The sequence below is a fragment of the Hemiscyllium ocellatum genome, chromosome 10 (genome assembly GCF_020745735.1).
Source record: "Hemiscyllium ocellatum isolate sHemOce1 chromosome 10, sHemOce1.pat.X.cur, whole genome shotgun sequence".
In the NCBI taxonomy this organism is placed as follows: domain Eukaryota; kingdom Metazoa; phylum Chordata; class Chondrichthyes; order Orectolobiformes; family Hemiscylliidae; genus Hemiscyllium; species Hemiscyllium ocellatum.
Window position 1 is genome coordinate 1,531,574 of NC_083410.1, and position 20,190 is coordinate 1,551,763.

Below are 20,190 nucleotides of genomic sequence, written 5' to 3' on the forward strand. Positions count from 1 at the left end.
TGGAGGGATTGAATGTTTGCAGATGTATGCCAATCAAGTGGGTTGCTTTGTCCTGGATGGTATCAAGATTCTTGAGTGTTGTTGGAGCTGCACCCATCCAGGCAATTGGGGACTATTCCATCACACTCCTGACTTGTGCCTTGTAGCTGGTGGATAGACTTTGGGGTGGTCAAAAGGTGATTAACTCACCGCAGTATCCCAAGTCTCTGACCTGCTCTTGTAGCCACTGTGTTATGTGGTGAGTCCAGTTGAGTTTCTGGTCAAAGGTAGCCCCAAGAATGTTGACAGTGAGGGATTCAGTGATGGTAATACCACTGTCAAGGGACAGTGGTTAGAGTGGTTCTAATTGGTGATGGTCATTGCCTGGCATTTGTGTGGCACGAATGTTACTTACCATTTGTTGGCCCAAGCCTGGATATTGTCCAAATCTTGTTGTAATTGAGCATGGATTGCTTCAGTATCTGAGAAGTTGCAAATGGTGCTGAACACTTTGTAATCATCAGTAAACATTCCCACCTCTGACCTTATGACAGAGGGAAGGCCATTGATGAAGCAGCTGAAGATGGTTGGGACTGGGACACCACCCTGGGAGACTACTGCATCCTGCAGAGATGTCCTAGAAATGACTGACCCTCCACAACCACAACCATCTTCCTTTATGGCAGGCATGACTCAAACCAGTGGAGTGTTTGCCCCGATGCCCATTGCCAGGGTTTTGCCAAGGTTCCTTGACGCCACACTTGGTCAGATGCAGCCTGATGTCAAGGGCTGTCCCTCTCCCCTCTGGAATTCAGCTATTTTGCCCATGTTTGACCCAAGGCTGTAATGAGGTCAGGAGCAGAGTGACCCTGGTCAAACTCAAACTGGGCGCCACTGAACAGGTTATTGCTGAGCAGGACCTGCTTGATAGCACTGTTGATGACTTCTTCCATCACTTTACTGATGATGGAGAGTGAATTGATTGGGCAGTAATTGGTCAATTTGGATTTGTCCTGCTTTTTGTGTACAGGACATACCTGGGCAATTTTCCACATTGTCGGGTAGATGCCAGTGCTGTAACTGTACTGTAGCTTGGCTAGGGGAGCGGTACGTTCTGGAGCACACGTCTTCAGTATTATTGACGGATTTCTATCAGAGCCCATTGCTTTTGCAGTATCCAGTGCCTCCAGCTGTTTCTTGAGATCACGTGGAGTGAATTGAATTATTGAATTGGCTGGAGCCTGGTATCTGTGATGCTGGGGACCACTGGAGGGGCCCAAGATGGATTATCCACTTGGCACTTCTGACTGAAGATTGTTGCGAATGCATCAGCCTTATCTTTTGCCCTGATGTGCTGGGCTTCTTCATCACTGAGGATGGGGATATTTGTGGAGCCTCCTCCTCCAGTGAGTTGTTTAATTGTCCACCACAATTCATGACTGGATGTGGAAGGGCTGCAGAACTTAGATTTGATCCATTGGTTGTAGGATCACTTACATTTGCTGTTCATGCCGCTTGGCATACATGTAATCCTGTTTGATAGCTTCACCAGGTTGACACCTCATTCTTACAAATGTGTTACATTTGCCTGTGAAATTGATACCTGAGTTTTAGTTGCTGTTTTGACAACAACTTGAATTTAACCAATCAGTGTACATTATGCCCTGGGATACTAAAACCCAATTGCGTGCAAAAGTATTGCTTTGCCAATATCAAACCAATGAGATGATCCAATGTAGGAGGGGAATAAGAATTGAATTGAATTGAATTTATTGTCATGTGTACTGAGGCACAGTGAAAAGCTTTGTCTTGCGGGCAATACAGGCAAATCACTGAGTTAAGTAGCATAGAAAGGTAAATAATAGGTAAACAGCAACAAAAACCAAAACAAGGTACAGGAAAATGTTAAGAGTTTGTGAGTCCATTCAGTATTCTAACTACTATAAGGTAGAAACTGTTTTGAAACCGGCTGGTGTGTGTGTGTTCAGGTTTCTATAGCATTGCCAGGGTGGGATGGATCTTTGAGAATGCTGGTGGCCTTTCCCTGACAGCGGGCCTGGGAGATGGATTCTATAGATGGGAGGTTGGCCTTTGTGATTGTCCGGGCTGAGTTCACCACTCTCTGTAACCGTCTCCAATCTTGAATGATACAGTTACCATACCAGGTAGTGATACATCCAGACAGAATACTCTCCATGGTGCACTTATAAAAGTTGGCAAGGGTTTTCACCGTCATGCCAAATTTCCTCACTGCCTGAGGAAAAAGAGACATTGCTGGGCCTTTGTAACTAGTGCATCCACACGAAGAGTCCAAGAAAGCTTGTTGTGGATGACCACTCCTAGGAGCTTGACCCTCTCCACTCATTCCGCCTCTGTGATGTTAATGTGTAGGGGAGCTTGAGTGACATCCGCCAAAAGTCAATAATGAGGTCCTTGGTTTTGCTGGCATTGAGAGCTCGGTTGTTCTCAGTGCACCATTTTTCCAGTTCTACCTCCTACCTCCCGTCTGTAGTCTGTTTTGTCGCCATTTGAGATTCGACCGAATATGGTGGTGTCATCAGCGAACTTGTAAATGGCATTAGTCTGGTATTTGGTGATGCAGTCATGGGTGAACAGGAGGGGGCTGAGTACGCACCCCTGGGGGGGGGGCTCCAGTGTTGAGTGTTAGTGAGGATGAAATATTGTCCCCAATCTTCACTGATTGTGGCCTGTGGGTCAGGAAACTGCGGATCCAGTTGCAGAGAGTGTGGCTTAGTCCGAGATCACTAAGTTTAGTAATCAGTCTCTGTAGACATTTTGAAAATTGGTCAGAGAGTAACTGCTGTAGAGAGAGAAAAACTCCTGGAGAGCTAACTGCCCGTCTAATATCTTGCTCTCAAACAAACTAGAAAACATTCTATCAAAGGTACCTTTCATGCGAAATACACTGACAGTAAAAAGAAAGAAGGGGACCAAGGGAGGTCAGCAACTGGAAGAGTGAAAACACAGAAGAAGACATAGACTATGTGGTTTGGAAAGTAAGTTGATGTAAATTTATTAATTGTCTTATCGGAATTGATTATTATTATTAATTGGAACAGCATTATTTTTATAGATCTGGAGGCAGATAGTAAGCAGTTAAGAGAAAAGAAGGGGGGGCTTAGATTTGTGAATATTCGTTGCTTAATGTGCACTTTTAAAGTTAGAAATAGATTGATGTTATTTTCTTTAAATAGTGGAATTTGGGAGTTCTCTGTCACTCATTTTAACAGATTACCAAGCGAGATGAGCTTTCTGGGTGTTTGGTTTAATGAACAGAAAAGCTTCACCTCCGTGTCCTAGATTCCCTTGCCAGCAGAAATAACCTCTCAGTGTCTACCATACCAAACGTCTTCAGAATTATGTATGTTTCAATAAGATCACCTCTCATTCCTCTGAACTCCAGAAAATATTGATCCAATTTACGCAGCCTCCCATCATAGGGCAACTATGCCACTGCTACTGCAAGTAAATTCTTCTTTAAATAAAAGAACAAAACTGTATAGGGTGCTTGATGTATAGTCTCACCAATGCTTTGTACAATTGTGCCAAGCCATCTTTACTCTTACACACCAATAAACTTGCAACAAATGCCAACATGGCACTTGTTTTCCTAATTTGTTGCTGTACTTGTTTGGCTCTGGGTCCCTTGTGCAAATACACCCAGATATTTTGGTCTTCTATATTTACAACTAAAACGAATTACCTCAAACCTCCCACCTTACTCTCAACCTACCACCTTGTTGCCCACTTGCATAATCTGTCCATTCCAGTATATTTATTTTTAGCCTCTGTTGTTATCACAGCTTATCTTGCCACCTAACTTTGTCAGCAAACTTAAATACATTATTTTGTTTCTTTCATTCATGAATATAAATGGTAAATCACCGTGGCCCCAGAGCTGATCATTGCACTATCCAACTTGTTATGGCCTACCAAAATGAAAATGACCCAGTTATTCTTCCTCTCGATAATATGTCCATTAATTAATTTTATAAACATGCCATCATATCACCCCTTAACTTCATGAGCTGTCACTTTGCATAATAACTTTTTGTGAGGCATTTTATTGAACATTTGGTGGAAATCTGAGTATATTACACTTACTGGTACCCTTTAGCTCTTTTACTAATTACTTTGTCACAAAGATGTTGCTTGGCTCAAAAATACTCTGTCCTTGGTTTTTTTTTCAGAGGGGCAATAAACCCGGCCGGGCTCCGATCAGTCTGGTTTGGTACAGAGATGACAAGATTTTGAGAGGCCTTTTGTTCATACGTAAACAGATGAGACTTTATGTCAGAGTGGTCACGTTTTAGAAGTGACCTGTATAATGAAAGGGAAGGGGTCAGCTCTCGAGCGAGCTGAGCTGAGCAGTTATAGTTCAGTCGTGAACTGGGAAGTTCAACAGGGAGCTGTGTGGAAACTCTCACTCACTCTTTTTCTGCCCTTCAACTTCAACCTGTAAGCATGTGTCCCATTTATCCTGGTTTTTAAAGGGGGTTTGCCTATTGGGACTGTTGTGTGTATTTGGAACAGCACAATTAAGTCTCGTCGGATAGGCTGAGTTCTGTAAAGGTTCTTTATTCTGTTCTTTGTGTTTCATAATATAATTTTGTGAATAAATTTTTGTCTGATTTAAAATCTCGTAGTCAATCTAGCTATCTTACTCCGGGTAATTTTCACTGTACACTTACTGAAACAAATTGCAAAGTTACAGTCTGGGGCTGTCTGCTTAAGAATGTTTTGAATGGTCTGGCCTGGTCCATAACAACTTTAAAAATCAAATACATCTGTCAAACATGGTTTCCATTTCATAAAACCATGCTACTTTGTCTGAAAGAAAGTGTGAAGGTGTGCCAGACAATGAAAAAAGACAAATGATGTGGGATGTCGGCCATCAGAATAAGAGTCTTTGAGTAAGGGGCAGGGATGCCTTGCTGCAATTGTGCAGGACCTATGTGAGACCACATCTTGAGTATTGTGTGTAGTTTTGGTCTCCTTATCTGAGGGAACATGTTCTGGTTATGGGAGCGACTTCAACAGAAGTTTATCAGACTGATTCTTGGGATGGCAGAACAGACTTAGGAAGAGATTGTTTAGGACAATATTCACTGGAGGTGATCACATAGAAACCTATACAATTCTAAAAGGTGATCTCATTGGAATTTATAAATTTCTAAAAGGACTAGACAGGGTGAACACAAGAAGGTTGATCATGATGAATAGCGAGTCTAGAACCAGGGGTCGCAGTTTCAGGACACAGGGTAAGTCATTTAGAACTGAGATGAGGAGAAGTTTTTTTTCACCTAGAGACTTGTGAGTCTGTAGAATATCTATGCCACAGAAAGCAGTTGAGGCCAAAACATTGACGTTCTCAATAAGTATTAAGATATAGTTCTTAGGTCTGAAGAGATCAAAAGGTATGGGGAAAAAAGGGAACAGGGTACTGAGCTGGATGTCATGGTCATATTGAATGGTGGAACAGGCTCGTATATCCAAACGGCTTATTCTTGCTTCTATTTTCCATATTTTTTAGAAGTCAGGATACTAAGCCATTTTCAGGTTGGAAATCAGAAAGGCAAGCAGAATGTTTGCCCTGTACTGTAGGGGAATAGAGTATACTTGCACTGGAAGCAGATCAGAGAAGGATTCTAGGATGAAGGAATTGTCAGACAAGGAAAGATTAAGCAGGCTGGGTATATTTCCATCATACTTTAGAAGAATGAGAGTTCATTTTATTGAAACATATAAGAACCTGAAGGAATATAACAGGATCAATACTAGAAGTTTTCATTGTGGGTAATCTAGAACTAGGGAGAACAGTTTAAAATTAGCAGTCTCTCTTTTAAGACAGAGATGCAAAGGTTATTAATCTTTTAAATTCCACTCCCCAGAGAGCAGCAGAGTCTCAGTCAAGGCTGAGTTAGAGGTGCACTTGGTTTACAACGATGTCATGGGTTAAGGGGACCAGCAGAAAAGTGCCACAATCAGATTGAATGTGATGAAGAGGAGTAGTAGGAAAGAATAGTCTAGTCCTGCTAGACTATTTTCTAACATACTGTTAGGACTTCCTTGATAATAGATTTCAGCATATGCCAGATGATTGATGTGAGGCTAACTAGGCTGGAAGCTCTGTTTGCAACATCTTAATGACTTTATGTTGTACACTGCCTGTGATTCTAATGGCTTTCTATTAGATATGAGAATTCAAAAATGTGCCACTCCAACTGAGATAGCTAAAGTTCAAGGTCTATATGTTCCTGTGAGATTGAAAGGCAAGGTTGACAGGAACAGGGAACCCTGTATGACAAGAAATATTGTGGCTTTGACAGGAAAAAAGGAGGGATGGCTCAGGTACAGGCAGCTGAGGTGTACAGGGGAAACAGGAGTTTACTGAAAAAATAAATCGGGAGGCGAAAAGGGGGCATGAGATAGTCTCGGCTGAGAAGTTTAGGGTGAATCCAAAGAGGTTCTTTAAATAGATTAAAAGAAAAAGAATAACCAAAGAGACCCCTCAAGAACCAAAGTGAATGAATATTTCACCTCTGTAATTACTGTGGAGAAAGTCATGAAGACTTGGGAACTTGGGGAAGTTAGTGGTCATATCTTGAGGACAGTACATATCTCAGTAAAGGAGGTGTTGGATGTATTAGAATATATGAGGATGGATAAATCTCCTGGTTCTGACCAGATATATCCAAGAAAACTGCAAGAGGCTAGAAAAGAAATTGCGGGGGCGCTAGCATTTCCTGTTGAACACTGTCAGCCAAGGGTGAGGTCCTGGAAGACAGTAGGATAGCGAATGTTGTGTTCTTATTCAAGAAGAGCTGCAAAGAAAAATCTGGGAACTACAGACCAGTAAGCTTAATTTCTGTGGATAAATTATTTGACAAGATTCTGAGAGATAAGCTATACATACATTTGGAAGGACAGGGTTTGACTGGGAATAGTCAGCATGGCTTTGTGCGTGGGAGATCATGCCTCACACATTTTGTTCGAGTTCTTTGATGAAGTGACCAGGAAGGTTGACAAGTGTAGGGCGGCAGGCATAGTCTATATGAATTTCAGTAAGGCCTTTGATAAGGTTCCACATGGTAGATTAGATTAGACTTACAGTGTGGAAACAGGCCCTCCGGCCCAACAAGTCCACACCGACCCGCCGAAGCGCAACCCACCCATACCCCTACATTTACCCCTTACCTAACACTACGGGCAATTTAGCTTGGCCAATTCACCTGACCCGCACATCTTTGGACTGTGGGAGGAAACCGGAGCACCCGGAGGAAACCCACGCAGACACGGGGAGAACGTGCAAACTCCACACAGTCAGTCGCCTGAGTCGGGAATTGAACCCGGGTCTACAGGCGCTGTGAGGCAGCAGTGCTAACCACTGTGCCACCGTGCCGCCCGGTAGGTGCTCTGGAAGGTTAAATTGCATGGAATCCAGGGCAAGCTGGCAAACTGGATATACAATTGGCTTGCTGGTAAGAAGCAGAAGGTAGTGGTGGAAAGATTCTTGTTGCCTGGAGGCCTGTGACTAGGGGAGTTCCTCAGGGGTAGATGCTGGGCCCACTACTGTTTGTTATCTATGATTTGGACGAAAATGTACAAGGCATGACCAGTCAGTTTGCAGATGACACTAAAATAGGAGATATCATGGTCAATGTGGAAAGTTATCAAAAATTACAGCAGGGGAAATGGGTGGAGAAATGGCAAATGGACTTTAATATAGATAGGACTGAGGTCTTGCATTTTGGAAAGTCAAATCAAGGTTTCAGTTTCATGGTGAATGGTAGGGCCTTAAGGAGCGTAGTGGAACTGAGAGTTCAAGCACATGGTTCTCTGAAAGCAGAGTCAAAGGTAGATATGGCAATGAAGAAGGCTTTTAGTACACTGGCCTTCATCAGTCAGGGCACTGAGTGTAGAAGTTGGAAAGTTACGTTGCAGTTGTACACAACATTGGTGAGGCTGCACTTGGAGTATTGTGCTCAGTTTTGGTCACCTTACTCCAGGAACTGAAGAATCAATGTTTCGGGCATAAGTCCTTCATCAGATATGTGCTGCCTGACCTGCTGTGCTTTTCCAGCAGCATACCCTTGACTCTGATCTCCAGCATCTGCAGTCCTCAATTTCTCACCTTACTATGGGAAGGATGTTATTAAACTGGAAAGAGTATAGAATACATTTACAAGGTCTGAGTTATAGGGAAAGGTTAGACAAGCTAGGACTTTTTTTTAGAGCATAGGAGACTGAGGGGAGATCTTATAGAAAATTAAGAGGAAAAGCGAATCTGAGGAGCAACATTTTTACAAGAGGTGGTATGCATATGGAATGAGCTGCCAGTGGATGTGGTTGATGTGGATATATTAACAACATTTAAAGGAATTTGGGCAAATACAGGGATAGGAAAGGTTTCGAAGGATATGGGCCAAGTGCAGGGAAACGGGCTTAGCTTTGAAGGACATTTTGATCGGCATAAACCAGTTTGGGCCAAAGGGCCTGTCTCCTTGCTATAGGAATCTAATACTATAATTAATATCTTGCAGTATTTAATACAAATTTATCATTACGTCTTCATATAAGAAGGGACTTACCTCCTCTTTTTCTGGACTGTTGCGTGACTCCACTTCCACTTGTAGTGAGATAGTCTCTCCAATGCTCTTTCGCTTTGATAAACGGTCCTCTTCTGTGAGGCAGCATGCACAACACATTAGGTTTTTCAAAAGGATTCATTTTGAAAGGTAGCTCAAAGAAATAACTGTCTGTGAAAAAAGAGCTTACTCCCTCTGGCTAGTTTGTATCCTACATCCCCCTTCCCCAACTACATCTCTGAGACACAATGACGAGGTAGCATAGGACAATTGAACGGGATCTTCGCAAATCTTAGCTACATGTATTCCATCACTGTCATGATCTAGTTCTGATTAAGTGCCAAGGGAAGCACAGAAACATTTCCTTTCTTTCTCTAAGCCTGTGTGAATATCACAAGTTGTTTCTAAGTATCAAATTTCTTACTCCAAGTATCTCAGACCTGTATCAGCATAGCCACCCTAGGTTAGTAACTCTTGGACTTACCTTTCACTCAATGATATTCATGCTACAGGATAACAGCTGGGAATCCTGTCAGGTTGAGGAGCCAATTTCCCAAGTATTGTCTGGCAGTTAGTTGATGCAGGAGAAAGTAAAAATTTGTTACAGTCCCATACCTGTGAATTGTGGAATATAGGGTATTCCCAATCTATCAGAGCTGTAGCCGCTGCCTGCCAGAACTTCACTGATCTTACTCTGCAGGAACTGCAAATCCTTCTCTAATCTGTCCATAGAATTGGGTATGCTGTGGAAAAGAGAAACACAAGATGGTCAGCAGCAAGGATGTGCAAGGACCCAGGAGGAAATGGTGGGAAGTTGCTACTCCAGACTAACATTCTTGAGGAATAAACTAATGATCTGCAGACGTGAATCGACATCTATTATGGCAGTCGAGGAGCTTAAGTTCATAGCAAAGAGAAACATAAAAGATAGGAGCAGGAGTAGGCCATTCAACCCCTCGAGCCTGCTCCACCATTCAATATGACCATTGAGCTCAATACCCTAATTCTACCCTCCTGTCCCATAAGCCTTGATCCTTTTAGCTGATTACCACATGCCATCGTCCCTCAGCTAATGAATCAGTACTTCCCTATGTTGAATAACACTTGGAGGAAGCACTGAAGGTGGCAAGGGTACAAAATGTATTCTGGGTGGGGAATTTCAATGTTCCCAAGACTGGTTGGCAGGAGTACTCCTGACTGAGCAGGTTGAGTCCTAAAGGACATAGCTGTTAGGCTGGGTCTGCAGCAGGTTGTGAGGGAGCCAACAAAACGAAAACATATGCTTGACCTCATTCTTGGTAAAAACAATGACTGCAGATGATGGAAACCAGATTCTGGATTAGAGTGATGCTGGAAAAGCACAGCAGTTCAGGCAGCATCCGAGGAGCAGGAAAATGTCGATTTTCCTGCTCCTCGGATGCTGCTTGACCTCATTCTTACCAATCTGCTGGCTTCAAATGCATCTATCAGTGGTCATTAAGAGTGACCACTGCAAAATCCTTGTGGGTACGAAATCATGTCTTCACTTTGATAATACCCTCTATCATGTTGTGTGGCACTATAACTGCTAAATGGGATAGACATTGAACAGATCTAGCAACTCAAGGCTGGGCATCCACAGTGTGCTGTGGGCAATCAACAATAGTAGAACAATACTTCAGTAGAATGTGCAACCTAAAGGCCTGAAAGATCCCCACTCGACTAACAGCATTCAGCTAGAAGTTTGACACTGGTTCAATGGAGAGTGCAGGAGTACATGACAGAAGCAGCACCAGACATACCTGAAAATAAGATGTCAACCTGGAGAAGCCAACAGGACGACTTGCATGTCCAACAACATAAGCAGCAAGTGTTAGTCAGAACTAAGCGAAGTCACAACCAATAGATCAGATTTAAGCCCTGCAATCCTGCCACATCCAGTCATGAATGGTGGTGGACAATTAAATAATTCACTGGAGGAGGATTTTCCATGAATATTACCATCCTCAATGATGATAGAGCCCAACACATCAGTGCAAAAGATAAGGCTAAAGCACTCTTAGAAATCTTCAGCCAGAATTGACAAGTGAATGATCCATTTTGCCTCCATCACAGATGCCAGTTTTCAGCGAATTCGATTCACATGATACCAAGAAGTGGTTGGAGGCACAGGATAGTAAGGAGAGTGTGGTGCTGGAAAAGCACAGCAGGTCAGGCAGCATCCAAGGAGCAGGAGATTTGATGTTTCAAGCATAAACCCTTCATCAGGAAAAGGATAGTGCAAAGACTAATGGCCCTGACAACATCGCAGTAATGGTACCAAAGACTTGTGTTCTAGAACTAATCAAGCTGTTCTAGTACAGTTACAACACTGGCCCCCAACAGACAGGCAACCATGCACAAAAAACAGAGTAAATCCAACCTGGCCAATAATTACCCATTAGCTATGTTCAATCATTAGTAAAGTGGAGGAGTTCAGTTCTGCTACTGTTGATCACCCCAGTGCTTCATGGATACCCAGTCTTGGGGTGCTAGATCTGTTCAACCTCTATCCTGCTTAGCAGTTATAGTGCCATAAAACACAATGGAAGGGATCATCAACACTGCTATCAAGCATCACCTGCTCAGCAATAACCTTCTCACTGTCACCCAGTTTGGGTTCTGCCAGGGCCACTCAGCTCCTGACCTCACTACATCCTTGGGTCAAACATGGACAAAAGAGCTGAATTGCAGAGGGGAGATCAAAGTGACAGCCCTTTACATCAAGACCACAGTATGGTGGCTCAGTGATGAGCGCTGCTGCCTCACAGTACAAGGGATCTGTGTTTGATTCCAGCCTCTGGCAACTCTCTGTCTGGATTTGTGCATTCTCCCCGTGTCTGCATGGGTTTCTCCCTGTGCTCCTGTTCCCTCCCACAATCCGAAAATGTGCAGGTAAGAGGATTGATCATACTAAATTGCCCATAGTGTACAAGGATGTGCAGGCTAAGTGGATTAGCCATGGGGAAATGTGGGGTTAGGGTGATAGAGTCGGGGTTGGGTCTGGGTGGGTCGGGGTTGAATCTGGGTAGGATGCTCTTGGAGTGTTGGTGTGGACTCAATGTACTGTAGGAGTTCTATCAAAAGTTCTATGAAAGATCCTAACCAAATATTCACATCAGTATTTACCAGGAAGAAATACATGGAAGCGAGGGAACTCAGTGAAATAAGTAGTGAAAAGAGTCCAGGTTGCAGGAAAGGGGCAACCGAGGTCTTCGAACATATAAAGGCAGATAATCCCCGAGACCTGATCATGTACATCCCAGGACATTGTGGGAAGCTAGGGGAGAAATTACCGGGCTGCTAGGCAGAGATGTCTCTATCATCGACAGCCGCAGGTGAGGTGCTAGAAGACTGGAGGGTGGCTAATGTTGTGCCATTATTTAAGAAAAGCTGCAAGGAAAGCCATGGAACTACAGACCAGTGAACCTAACATCAGTGGGGTAATTTTCATGGGAATAGTAGCAGAGGTAGGCCATTTGGCCCGTTGAGCCTGCTCCATCATTCATTAAGATCATGGCTGATCTATCCATTGTCTCAGCCCCTCCTACCTGCATTATCCCCATAACCTTTAATTCCAATGCAAAAACCCATCCAAATGTGTTTTGAATATATTTGATGAAGCTGTTCCTAGAACATAGAACATAGAAAGATACAGCGCAGTACAGGCCCTTCGGCCCTCGATGTTGCGCCGACCGAATCCTACCTAACCTACACTAGCCCAATAACTTCCAAATGCCTATCCAATGCCCGCTTAAATGACCATAAAGAAGGAGAGTTCACCACTGCTACTGGCAGGGCATTCCATGAACTCACAACCCGCTGTGTAAAGAATCTACCCCTAACATCTGTCCTATACCTACCACCCCTTAATTTAAAGCTGTGTCCCCTAGTAACACCTGACTCCATTAGCGGTAAAAGGTTCTCAGTGTCGACCCTATCTAAACCCCTAATCATCTTATACACCTCTATCAAATCTCCCCTAAACCTTCTCTTCTCCAATGAGAACAGCCCCAAGTGCCTCAGCCTTTCCTCATAAGATTTTCCTACCATTCCAGGCAACATCCTGGTAAACCTCCTCTGCACTCGTTCCAATGCCTCCACATCCTTCCTATAGTATGGCGACCAAAACTGCACACAATACTCCAGATGAGGCTGCACCAGAATCTTATACAACTGCAACAATACCTCAGGACTCCGGAACTCAATTCCTCTGCCAATAAAGCCCAGTACACCATATGCCTTCCTCACAGCACTATTTACCTGGGTGGCAACTTTCAGAGATCTGTGTACATGGACACCAAGATCCCTCTGCTCATCCACACTACCAAGTAGCCTACCATTAGCCCAGTAATCCATCTCCTGCTGCTTTCTTGGATAGCGAATCTCAAAGATATACTACTCTCTGAGAAAAGCAGTTCCTCCTTATCTCTATCCTAAATCTACTTGCCCTAAAATGAGGCCATGCCCCTTAGTCCTTGTCTCACTCACCAGCAGAAACAATTTGCCTGCCTCTAACTTCTCCATCCTGTTCATAATTTTATATGTTCTATAATATCCCCCCTCATTCTTCTACATTCTAGAGACAGGATCAACATGCACCTGGTAAGGACAGCACTCTGCCTGTACTCCTGATGAAGGGCTTTTGCCCGAAACGTCGATTTTACTGCTCCTCGGATGCTGCCTGAATTGCTGTGCTTTTCTAGCACCACTCTCATCTTGACGCTGGTTTCCAGCATCTGCAGTCCTTGTTTTTACCTATGCATTTGGAAAGGCAAGGACTGACTAGTGATGGTCAGTGTGGCTTTGTGTGTGGGAAATCATGTCTTACAGGCGTAAGTAAGTTTTTTTGAAGTGGTGACCAAGAAGGTTGATAAAGGCAGAGCAGATGTTGTCTACAAGGACTTTAGCAAGGCTTTAATAAGGTTTCACATGGTAGCCTGGTTAATTTGGTTAAATCAAATGGGGTCCAGGGAGAACTTCCAATTGGATACAAAATAAGGTTAACATTCGGAGACAAAGGAAGGTGGTAAAGGGTTGTTGTTCAGACAAATTCTCTTTCTATTTTCTATTAACAGGCTTGAAACAAGTGGTGTGCCACAAGGATCGGCATTGGGTCCACTGTTGTTCATCATTTATATCAATGATTTGGATAAGAATATAGGACGCATGGTTAATAAGTTTCTGGTTGACACCAAAATTGATGGTATAGTGGACAGTGAAGAAGATGATCTGAGAAAGCAATGGGATTTTGATAATTGGATTAGTGGGCCTAGGAATAACAGCTGGCATTTAGAACATAAGAACCTAAGAACTAGGAGCAGGAATAGTCCATCTGGCCCTTCAAGCCTGCTCCACCACTCAATAAGATCATGGCTGATTTCTTTTCATGGACTCAGATCCATTTCCCGTGCTCTCTTAATTCCTTTATTGTTCAAAAAATATCCATCTTAGCTTTTACTGAAGTAGCGTCAACCACTTCACTGGGCAAGGAGTTCCACAGATTCACAATCCTCTGTGTGAAGAAGTTCCTTCTTAATCCAGTCCTAAATCTGGAGGCTATGCTCTCTTGTCCTAGTTTCACTGCCAGTGGAAGCATCCTCTCTACTTCTATCTCATCAATTCCCTTCATAATGTTATATGTTTCTATAAAATCTCCTCTCATTCTTCTGAATTCTAGTGAATATAATCTCAATCTACTCAGTCTCTCCACATAAGCCAACCCCTCAACTCAGGAACAAACCTAGTGAACCTCCTCGGCACCTCCTCCAGTGACAGTACAATCCTTTCTTAAATAAGTAGACCAAATCTGCACACAATCCTCCAGGTGTGGCCTCACCAGCACCTTGTACAGCTGTAACCTAACCTCCCTGCTTTTAAACTCAATCCCTTTAGCAATGAAGGACAGAATTCTATTTGCCTTCCTAATTCCCTGTTGTCCCTGCAATCCAACCCTCTGTGATTCATGCACAAGGACACCCAGGTCCCTCTGCACAGCAGCACGCTGCAACTTTTGACCATTCATGTAATAATCCTTTTTTACTGTTACTCCGACCAAAATGTCTGACTTCACATTTATTAACATTGTGTTCCATCTGCCAGACCTTTGCCCACTCACTCAATGTATCTATGTTCCCCTACAAAGTTTCACAATCCTCTGCACACTTTGTTCTGCCACTCATCTTAGTGTCATCTGCAAACTTTGACACACTACACTTGGTCTCCAACTCCAACCCATCCTTATAAATTGTGAATAATTGCAGTCCCAACACCGATCCCCAAGACACGCTACTAGTCACTGACTGCCAACCAAAATAACACTCACCTATCCCTGCTCATTGCTTCCTGATAGTCAACCAATCCTCTATCCATGTTAATACTTTACCTGTAACATCATGCATCCTTATCTTATGCAGTAGTCTCTTGTGCAGAAATCTAGGTACACCGTTGTCCACCTAGCTCGTAATTCTTCATTGAATTCCAGAAGATTTGTTAAGCATGACCTGCCCTTCATGAACCCATGCTGCGTCTGCTCAACGGGGCAATTTTTATTGAGTTCCCTTGCTATTTCTTCCTTGATAATAGACTCAAGCATCCTCCCCACTAGTTTATTTCAGATAAATGCAAGGTGTTGCATTTGGGAAGACAGGCCAAGGCAAGACTTACACAGTTAATGGTAGAGTCCTGAGGAGTATTGTCAAACAGAGAGATCTAGGAGCTCAGGTACATAATTCCTTGAAAGTGATGTCACAGGCAGACAAACCTGCTTGCCTTCATTGGGCAGAGCATTAAGTACAGGAGTTATGGCTCATATTTCAGGTTATGGCTCTACAAGACATTGGTAAGGCCACGTTTGGAGTACTGCGTACAATTCTGACTGCCGACTTTCGGAAGGATGCTATTAAACTGGGAAGGGTGTAAAAAGGATTTACAAGGAGGTTACCGAGACTAGAAGATGTGAGTTACAAGGAGAGGTTGGATAGGTTGGGACTTTCTTCCCTGGAGTGTAGGAATCTGAGGGGTGACCTTACAGAGGTTTAGAAAATCATGAGGGGCATAGAAAAAGGTGAATGGCCAAGGTCTTTTCCCTAGGGTAGGAAAGTCCAAAACTAAAGGTGAGAGTGGAAAGATTTAAAAGAGACCTGAAAGGCAAATATTTCATAAGATGGTGATGCATATATGGAAAAGCTGCCAGAAGAAGTGATGTCGCACTTGGACCATGAATTCAAGATCATTCATTAGATTTACTGACACTATACCACCTCTGATCTCAAATATACTGACACCAAAACTAGCCCCTATTATTCAGCAGAAAGTCATAAACTTTGATGAAATAACAGAAGAAAGATATAATGACAGGGGCAATGCCATAAGTAATCAATATCTTAGGAATGAGTCAATGAGTTAATGGGAAGTGACATTTTTAGATGAACACTGCCTTTAATGGCAAACAGGAATTGAGAATGCATCATGCTTAAGCCAATTAGAAAATAGCCACATTTCACTTTGATCAATCACAGTGCAACAACATTAGTGATTATATAAATTGAAGCGACTGGAACAAGGTCAGCCAGATACTTTTTCTCGAATATGAATTCCCTGATTGGGGTTGTTGACCTGGTCCAATCAAGGAGTCCTGGCTGACAGATATAAACAGAAGTGTCAGGGGTTCTGTTCACTCTAGGAGTTGGCTCAGACGTAGCTGGGTCAGTATCAAGTACTATGCATGTGTAGATGAAGGGTGACTTGTTGACTGGATACTGACCGTTGTGCAATTATTTCAGGGATGTGAGAAAAACAAAACCCTTAAGAGATACGCTCACAACAGTTGCCTTTGAGTTGGGGTGAGCATTCCTAGCATCATGTCACTATTTGGGAAACTTGACTCACTTGAACATGCCATAGAAGGCTGGGCCCATGTATGTGGAAAGAATGTGTTCATTTTTCTAGGCAAATGACATTGGGGCAGATGAAAGACAACAAGTAATTCTCCTGACTGCTTGTGGACCTGCAGCTTTTTCTGTTATTAGAAGTGTAATTTTCACTGAGCACCAGATACTAAAACCTTTCAAGAATTTGTGAATTTAACTAAGGAATATTACAACCCTATGCCTCCTTTAATTCTGAGGCATTATCAGTTTCATTCTATAGTTTGAAAATGAGGAGAATCTATGTTGTGATGTTTGATGAGGTTAAGATGACTGGCAGAGGCATGTGACTTTGATTTGACTCTTAATGAGATGTTGAGAGACACTTTTTGGTATGTGGGATAAATGATGTAACCATGCAAAAGTGTCTACTCGCTGAAGCCCAAGTGGACTTCAAACAGACATGACAACTGATTTTATCATTAGAAAATGTGGCATGTGGAGTATATGAATTAGAATAGTAGAATTCAATTTATTGTCACGTATACTCAAGTACAGGAGTACAGTGACAAGTTTACAATGTCAGCCAAATGGTGCCCCCTTAGGTACAACGTACCCAGGTACATATCTTCGATACAATTTAGAGACAGAATATTACATTACTTTATAGTTATTCATTGCATAAGTTAGAAAAATAAGCAATAAAGATAAAAAGATAAATATTACACTGTGTAAAATGCCTCATAGCTGAAGCCCAACTGGACTTTGAACAGGCACCTAACTTTTGTCATGACAAAATGGGACTTGTGATGAAAGTGAACACCTTCGCCAGACCAAATGAGCTTGTGGAATACAGGCAGTTCTGCTATAACACCGCTGTTGTGTTTCTGTGATTCTGTGTTACAGAAAATTGTGCAACAGAGATAATGGGGACGATGGGAAAAACAGGGTTAGAGGCAAACCATCAAAAATATCAATAAAAATCAAAACCAAAATAATAGTTAGCCTAAAACAAATGATAGCACGGTCAAGCAAATTTTGACTTTTTGTAACTGACCTGTTGTGTGGTACTGTATAGTACAATTCAACAGAATCTTCAACTAACTACTCCTGATTAGCATCTGTATCTGCTGGCTGCACTACATTCTAGCTAGACTCTAGATTAGAGTGGTGCTGGAAAAGCACAGCAGGTCAGGCAGCATCCGAGGAGCAGGAAAATCGACGTTTCGGGCAAAAGCCCTTCATCAGGAATACAAGCATTCTGGCCAGTCTTCTGATTCCATCCAGAAGTCAGACCCTAGAATGAAACCTGCCTTGGGCTGAATCTTAATTTCTTTCACTAACTGTCAGTTTTGTCAAGTTTTTTTTCGCAGGTCTCACATCGTGATGCTTAGGGACGTCTATCCCCTTATTTTACATAGATGTGCCTGACTTATTACCTACCCAACCCTTTGGGGTAGGTAATAAATGGTGCCCCCCCTCGCACATTCTGTGGTGCAGTATCCTCTTTAGAAAGATACTCGGACAAGAGCTGTCAGTCCGGAACTACCCTGCATCGTTCCTGACATTGGCTCTAGACGAGGCAGACAATGGAAAATTGCTGCCTCTCATCGTTGGCAGGGACATAGAGATGCTGCTGATGGGAATGGGGTGATGCAGAGGCAGGACGTCTTTTTCTCCCAGGTCAACAGAGGATGCCAACTTACTGGAACCATGCCAACCTGGACCTTGGTTACCATCCAGGCCAGTACAGTCTCAACAATCTGAAGGAATGCACAACATGTAGGAAGAAGATCAATGACCTTCTCCAGTCTGCCAGTGAATGTGCCACCGTTTTCTCATTGATACCTCACACTCACTCTATCTCAGCTACTGTATCCACCATTTCCTGCAACATCTTACCCACTCATTCTCATCCTTGCTAACATCTGACCCCAACTAACCCTGGATCTCTTTTGCACAGCTCCCTCACCCCCTCAGCACATTTCCATACATGCACCAAAAGTAACAGTGTGCCACCCATCTTTCTCTCCCTCACCCACTCTGCAATTTCCTGACTCTGACCACCCTGAGCAGCTGACTGACCTTGTCTAAGCCCTTGTACTGGTATTTTTTTGCAGTTGGTTACCATGGTGATTAGTTACTGAAACAGATTCGCAATGAGTCTACAGGTATTCTTGTACATCTAAACATATTTTTTAAACAAAAAGAGAAAAAAAAGCTCTTAATACAAACAACAAGCCCAAGTTTCAAACTGTGTCCTCAGCTCTGTCCTTTTACAGCTAGTCAATTCTAGGAAAATTTCACTCTTATCTCAACTCTTTAAGTTTTTAAATTAACAGATTGCTCCCAGCTTCTTGTCCTCAGGCTGTAGAGACACATTCATGATGCTTTTCCAAGTTCAGCAGCACAAACATTTCACAATACCTTTCATGAAGCTCTTCATGAGAAAGTGCTCAAGCTGACTGATCACACGATGCTGACGCACAGTCCAGTCCTCCGCGCACCACGACATGTAGTGCCGGGGATGACAATTGTGTAACAGCGAACGGGAATTCGCTTTATAAGAGAAAGATCGGCAATTCACAAATTGTGTTACAGACAAATCATGTTTAATAAACGAGTATTATAGGAGAACTACCTGTATCATGTGAGTGAATGCAATTGCATAGCCTCACTCAGACATACCCTGAACAGAGAGACTGTAAGGTAAAAACAAGGGCTGCAGATGCTAGAAACCAGGGTCTAGATTAGAGTGGTGCTGCAAAAGCACAGCAGGTCAGGCAGCATCTGAGGAGCAGGAATATCGATGTTTCAGGCAAAAGGCCTTCATCAGGAATAGAGGCAGGGTGCCTGCAGAGTGGAGAGATAAATTTGATGAAGGGCTTTTGCCTGAGACATCGATTTTCCTGCTCCTTGCATGCTGCCTGACCTGCTGTGCTTTTCCAGCACCACTCTAATCCAGAGAGAGACTCTAAGTCAACCGACAGTAAAATCACAAAACAAAGCCAAACCTTGGTAAAACAGTTCAAACTTTCTCAAGGATCTGGGCCAGCAGGCCATTATAGTTGCTATTGGTATGCTGACTCAAGACAGCCAGAGTCCCACAAATAGTCAGAAAACTCATAGGCCAGTATCCAGGAAAGTGCACATCCCGGAAAGCCCACCAACAGCTGGTTTGGAACAGTTAAATTGCTCAGCAACATCCAAATCAGAACAAATCATAATAAATAGCTGATTAAATGGTCACCCTGTTCTAATCGAGGTCAATACTGGAGCACCATTTCAGTGATTACAGAACCACAGTGGCTCAGCAGTTAGTACTGCTACCTCACAGCACAAGGGTCCCAGGTTTGATTCCAGCCTTGGGTGACTGTTTGTGTGGAGTTTGCACATTCTCCCTGTGTCTGCATGGGTTTCCTCTGGGTGCTCCAGTTTCCTCCCACAGTCACAAAGATGTGCAGGTTAGGTGAATTGGCCATGCTAAATTGCCCGTAGTGTTCAGGGATGAGTGAGTTAGGTGTATTAGTCAGGGGCTAATATAGGGTGGGGTGAATAAGTCTGGGTGGTTACTCTTCAGAGGGTTGGTGTGGACTGGTTGGGCTGAAGGGCCTGTTTCCACCCTGTAGGCAATCTAATTAGAACCAATCTCTAACAAAATTCACTTTATGCTTCAACCCTTTAAAAACTAAAGAAATTGCAGATGCTGGAAATCA

The 20,190-nt window shown here is 43.1% G+C and overlaps 1 protein-coding gene across 6 annotated transcripts in view; it reads right to left on the minus strand.

The window, feature by feature from the left end:
• The window catches only part of LOC132819292 (protein EFR3 homolog B-like), a 178,537-nt gene that overhangs the window by 51,789 nt on the left and 106,558 nt on the right, over positions 1 to 20,190 (minus strand). For 3 of the 6 annotated variants that reach the window (XM_060830728.1, XM_060830722.1, XM_060830724.1), the window contains 2 exons: positions 9,204 to 9,331; positions 8,592 to 8,683 (listed from right to left, as the gene is read on the minus strand). In XM_060830728.1, coding sequence (XP_060686711.1) covers positions 8,592 to 8,683; positions 9,204 to 9,331 — 220 coding nt within the window. Of the gene's footprint in view, positions 1 to 7,573; positions 7,584 to 8,587; positions 8,684 to 9,203; positions 9,332 to 17,328; positions 17,351 to 20,190 lie in introns of all 6 variants that reach the window. The other 3 variants (XM_060830726.1, XM_060830727.1, XM_060830723.1) reach the window with 3 other exon arrangements.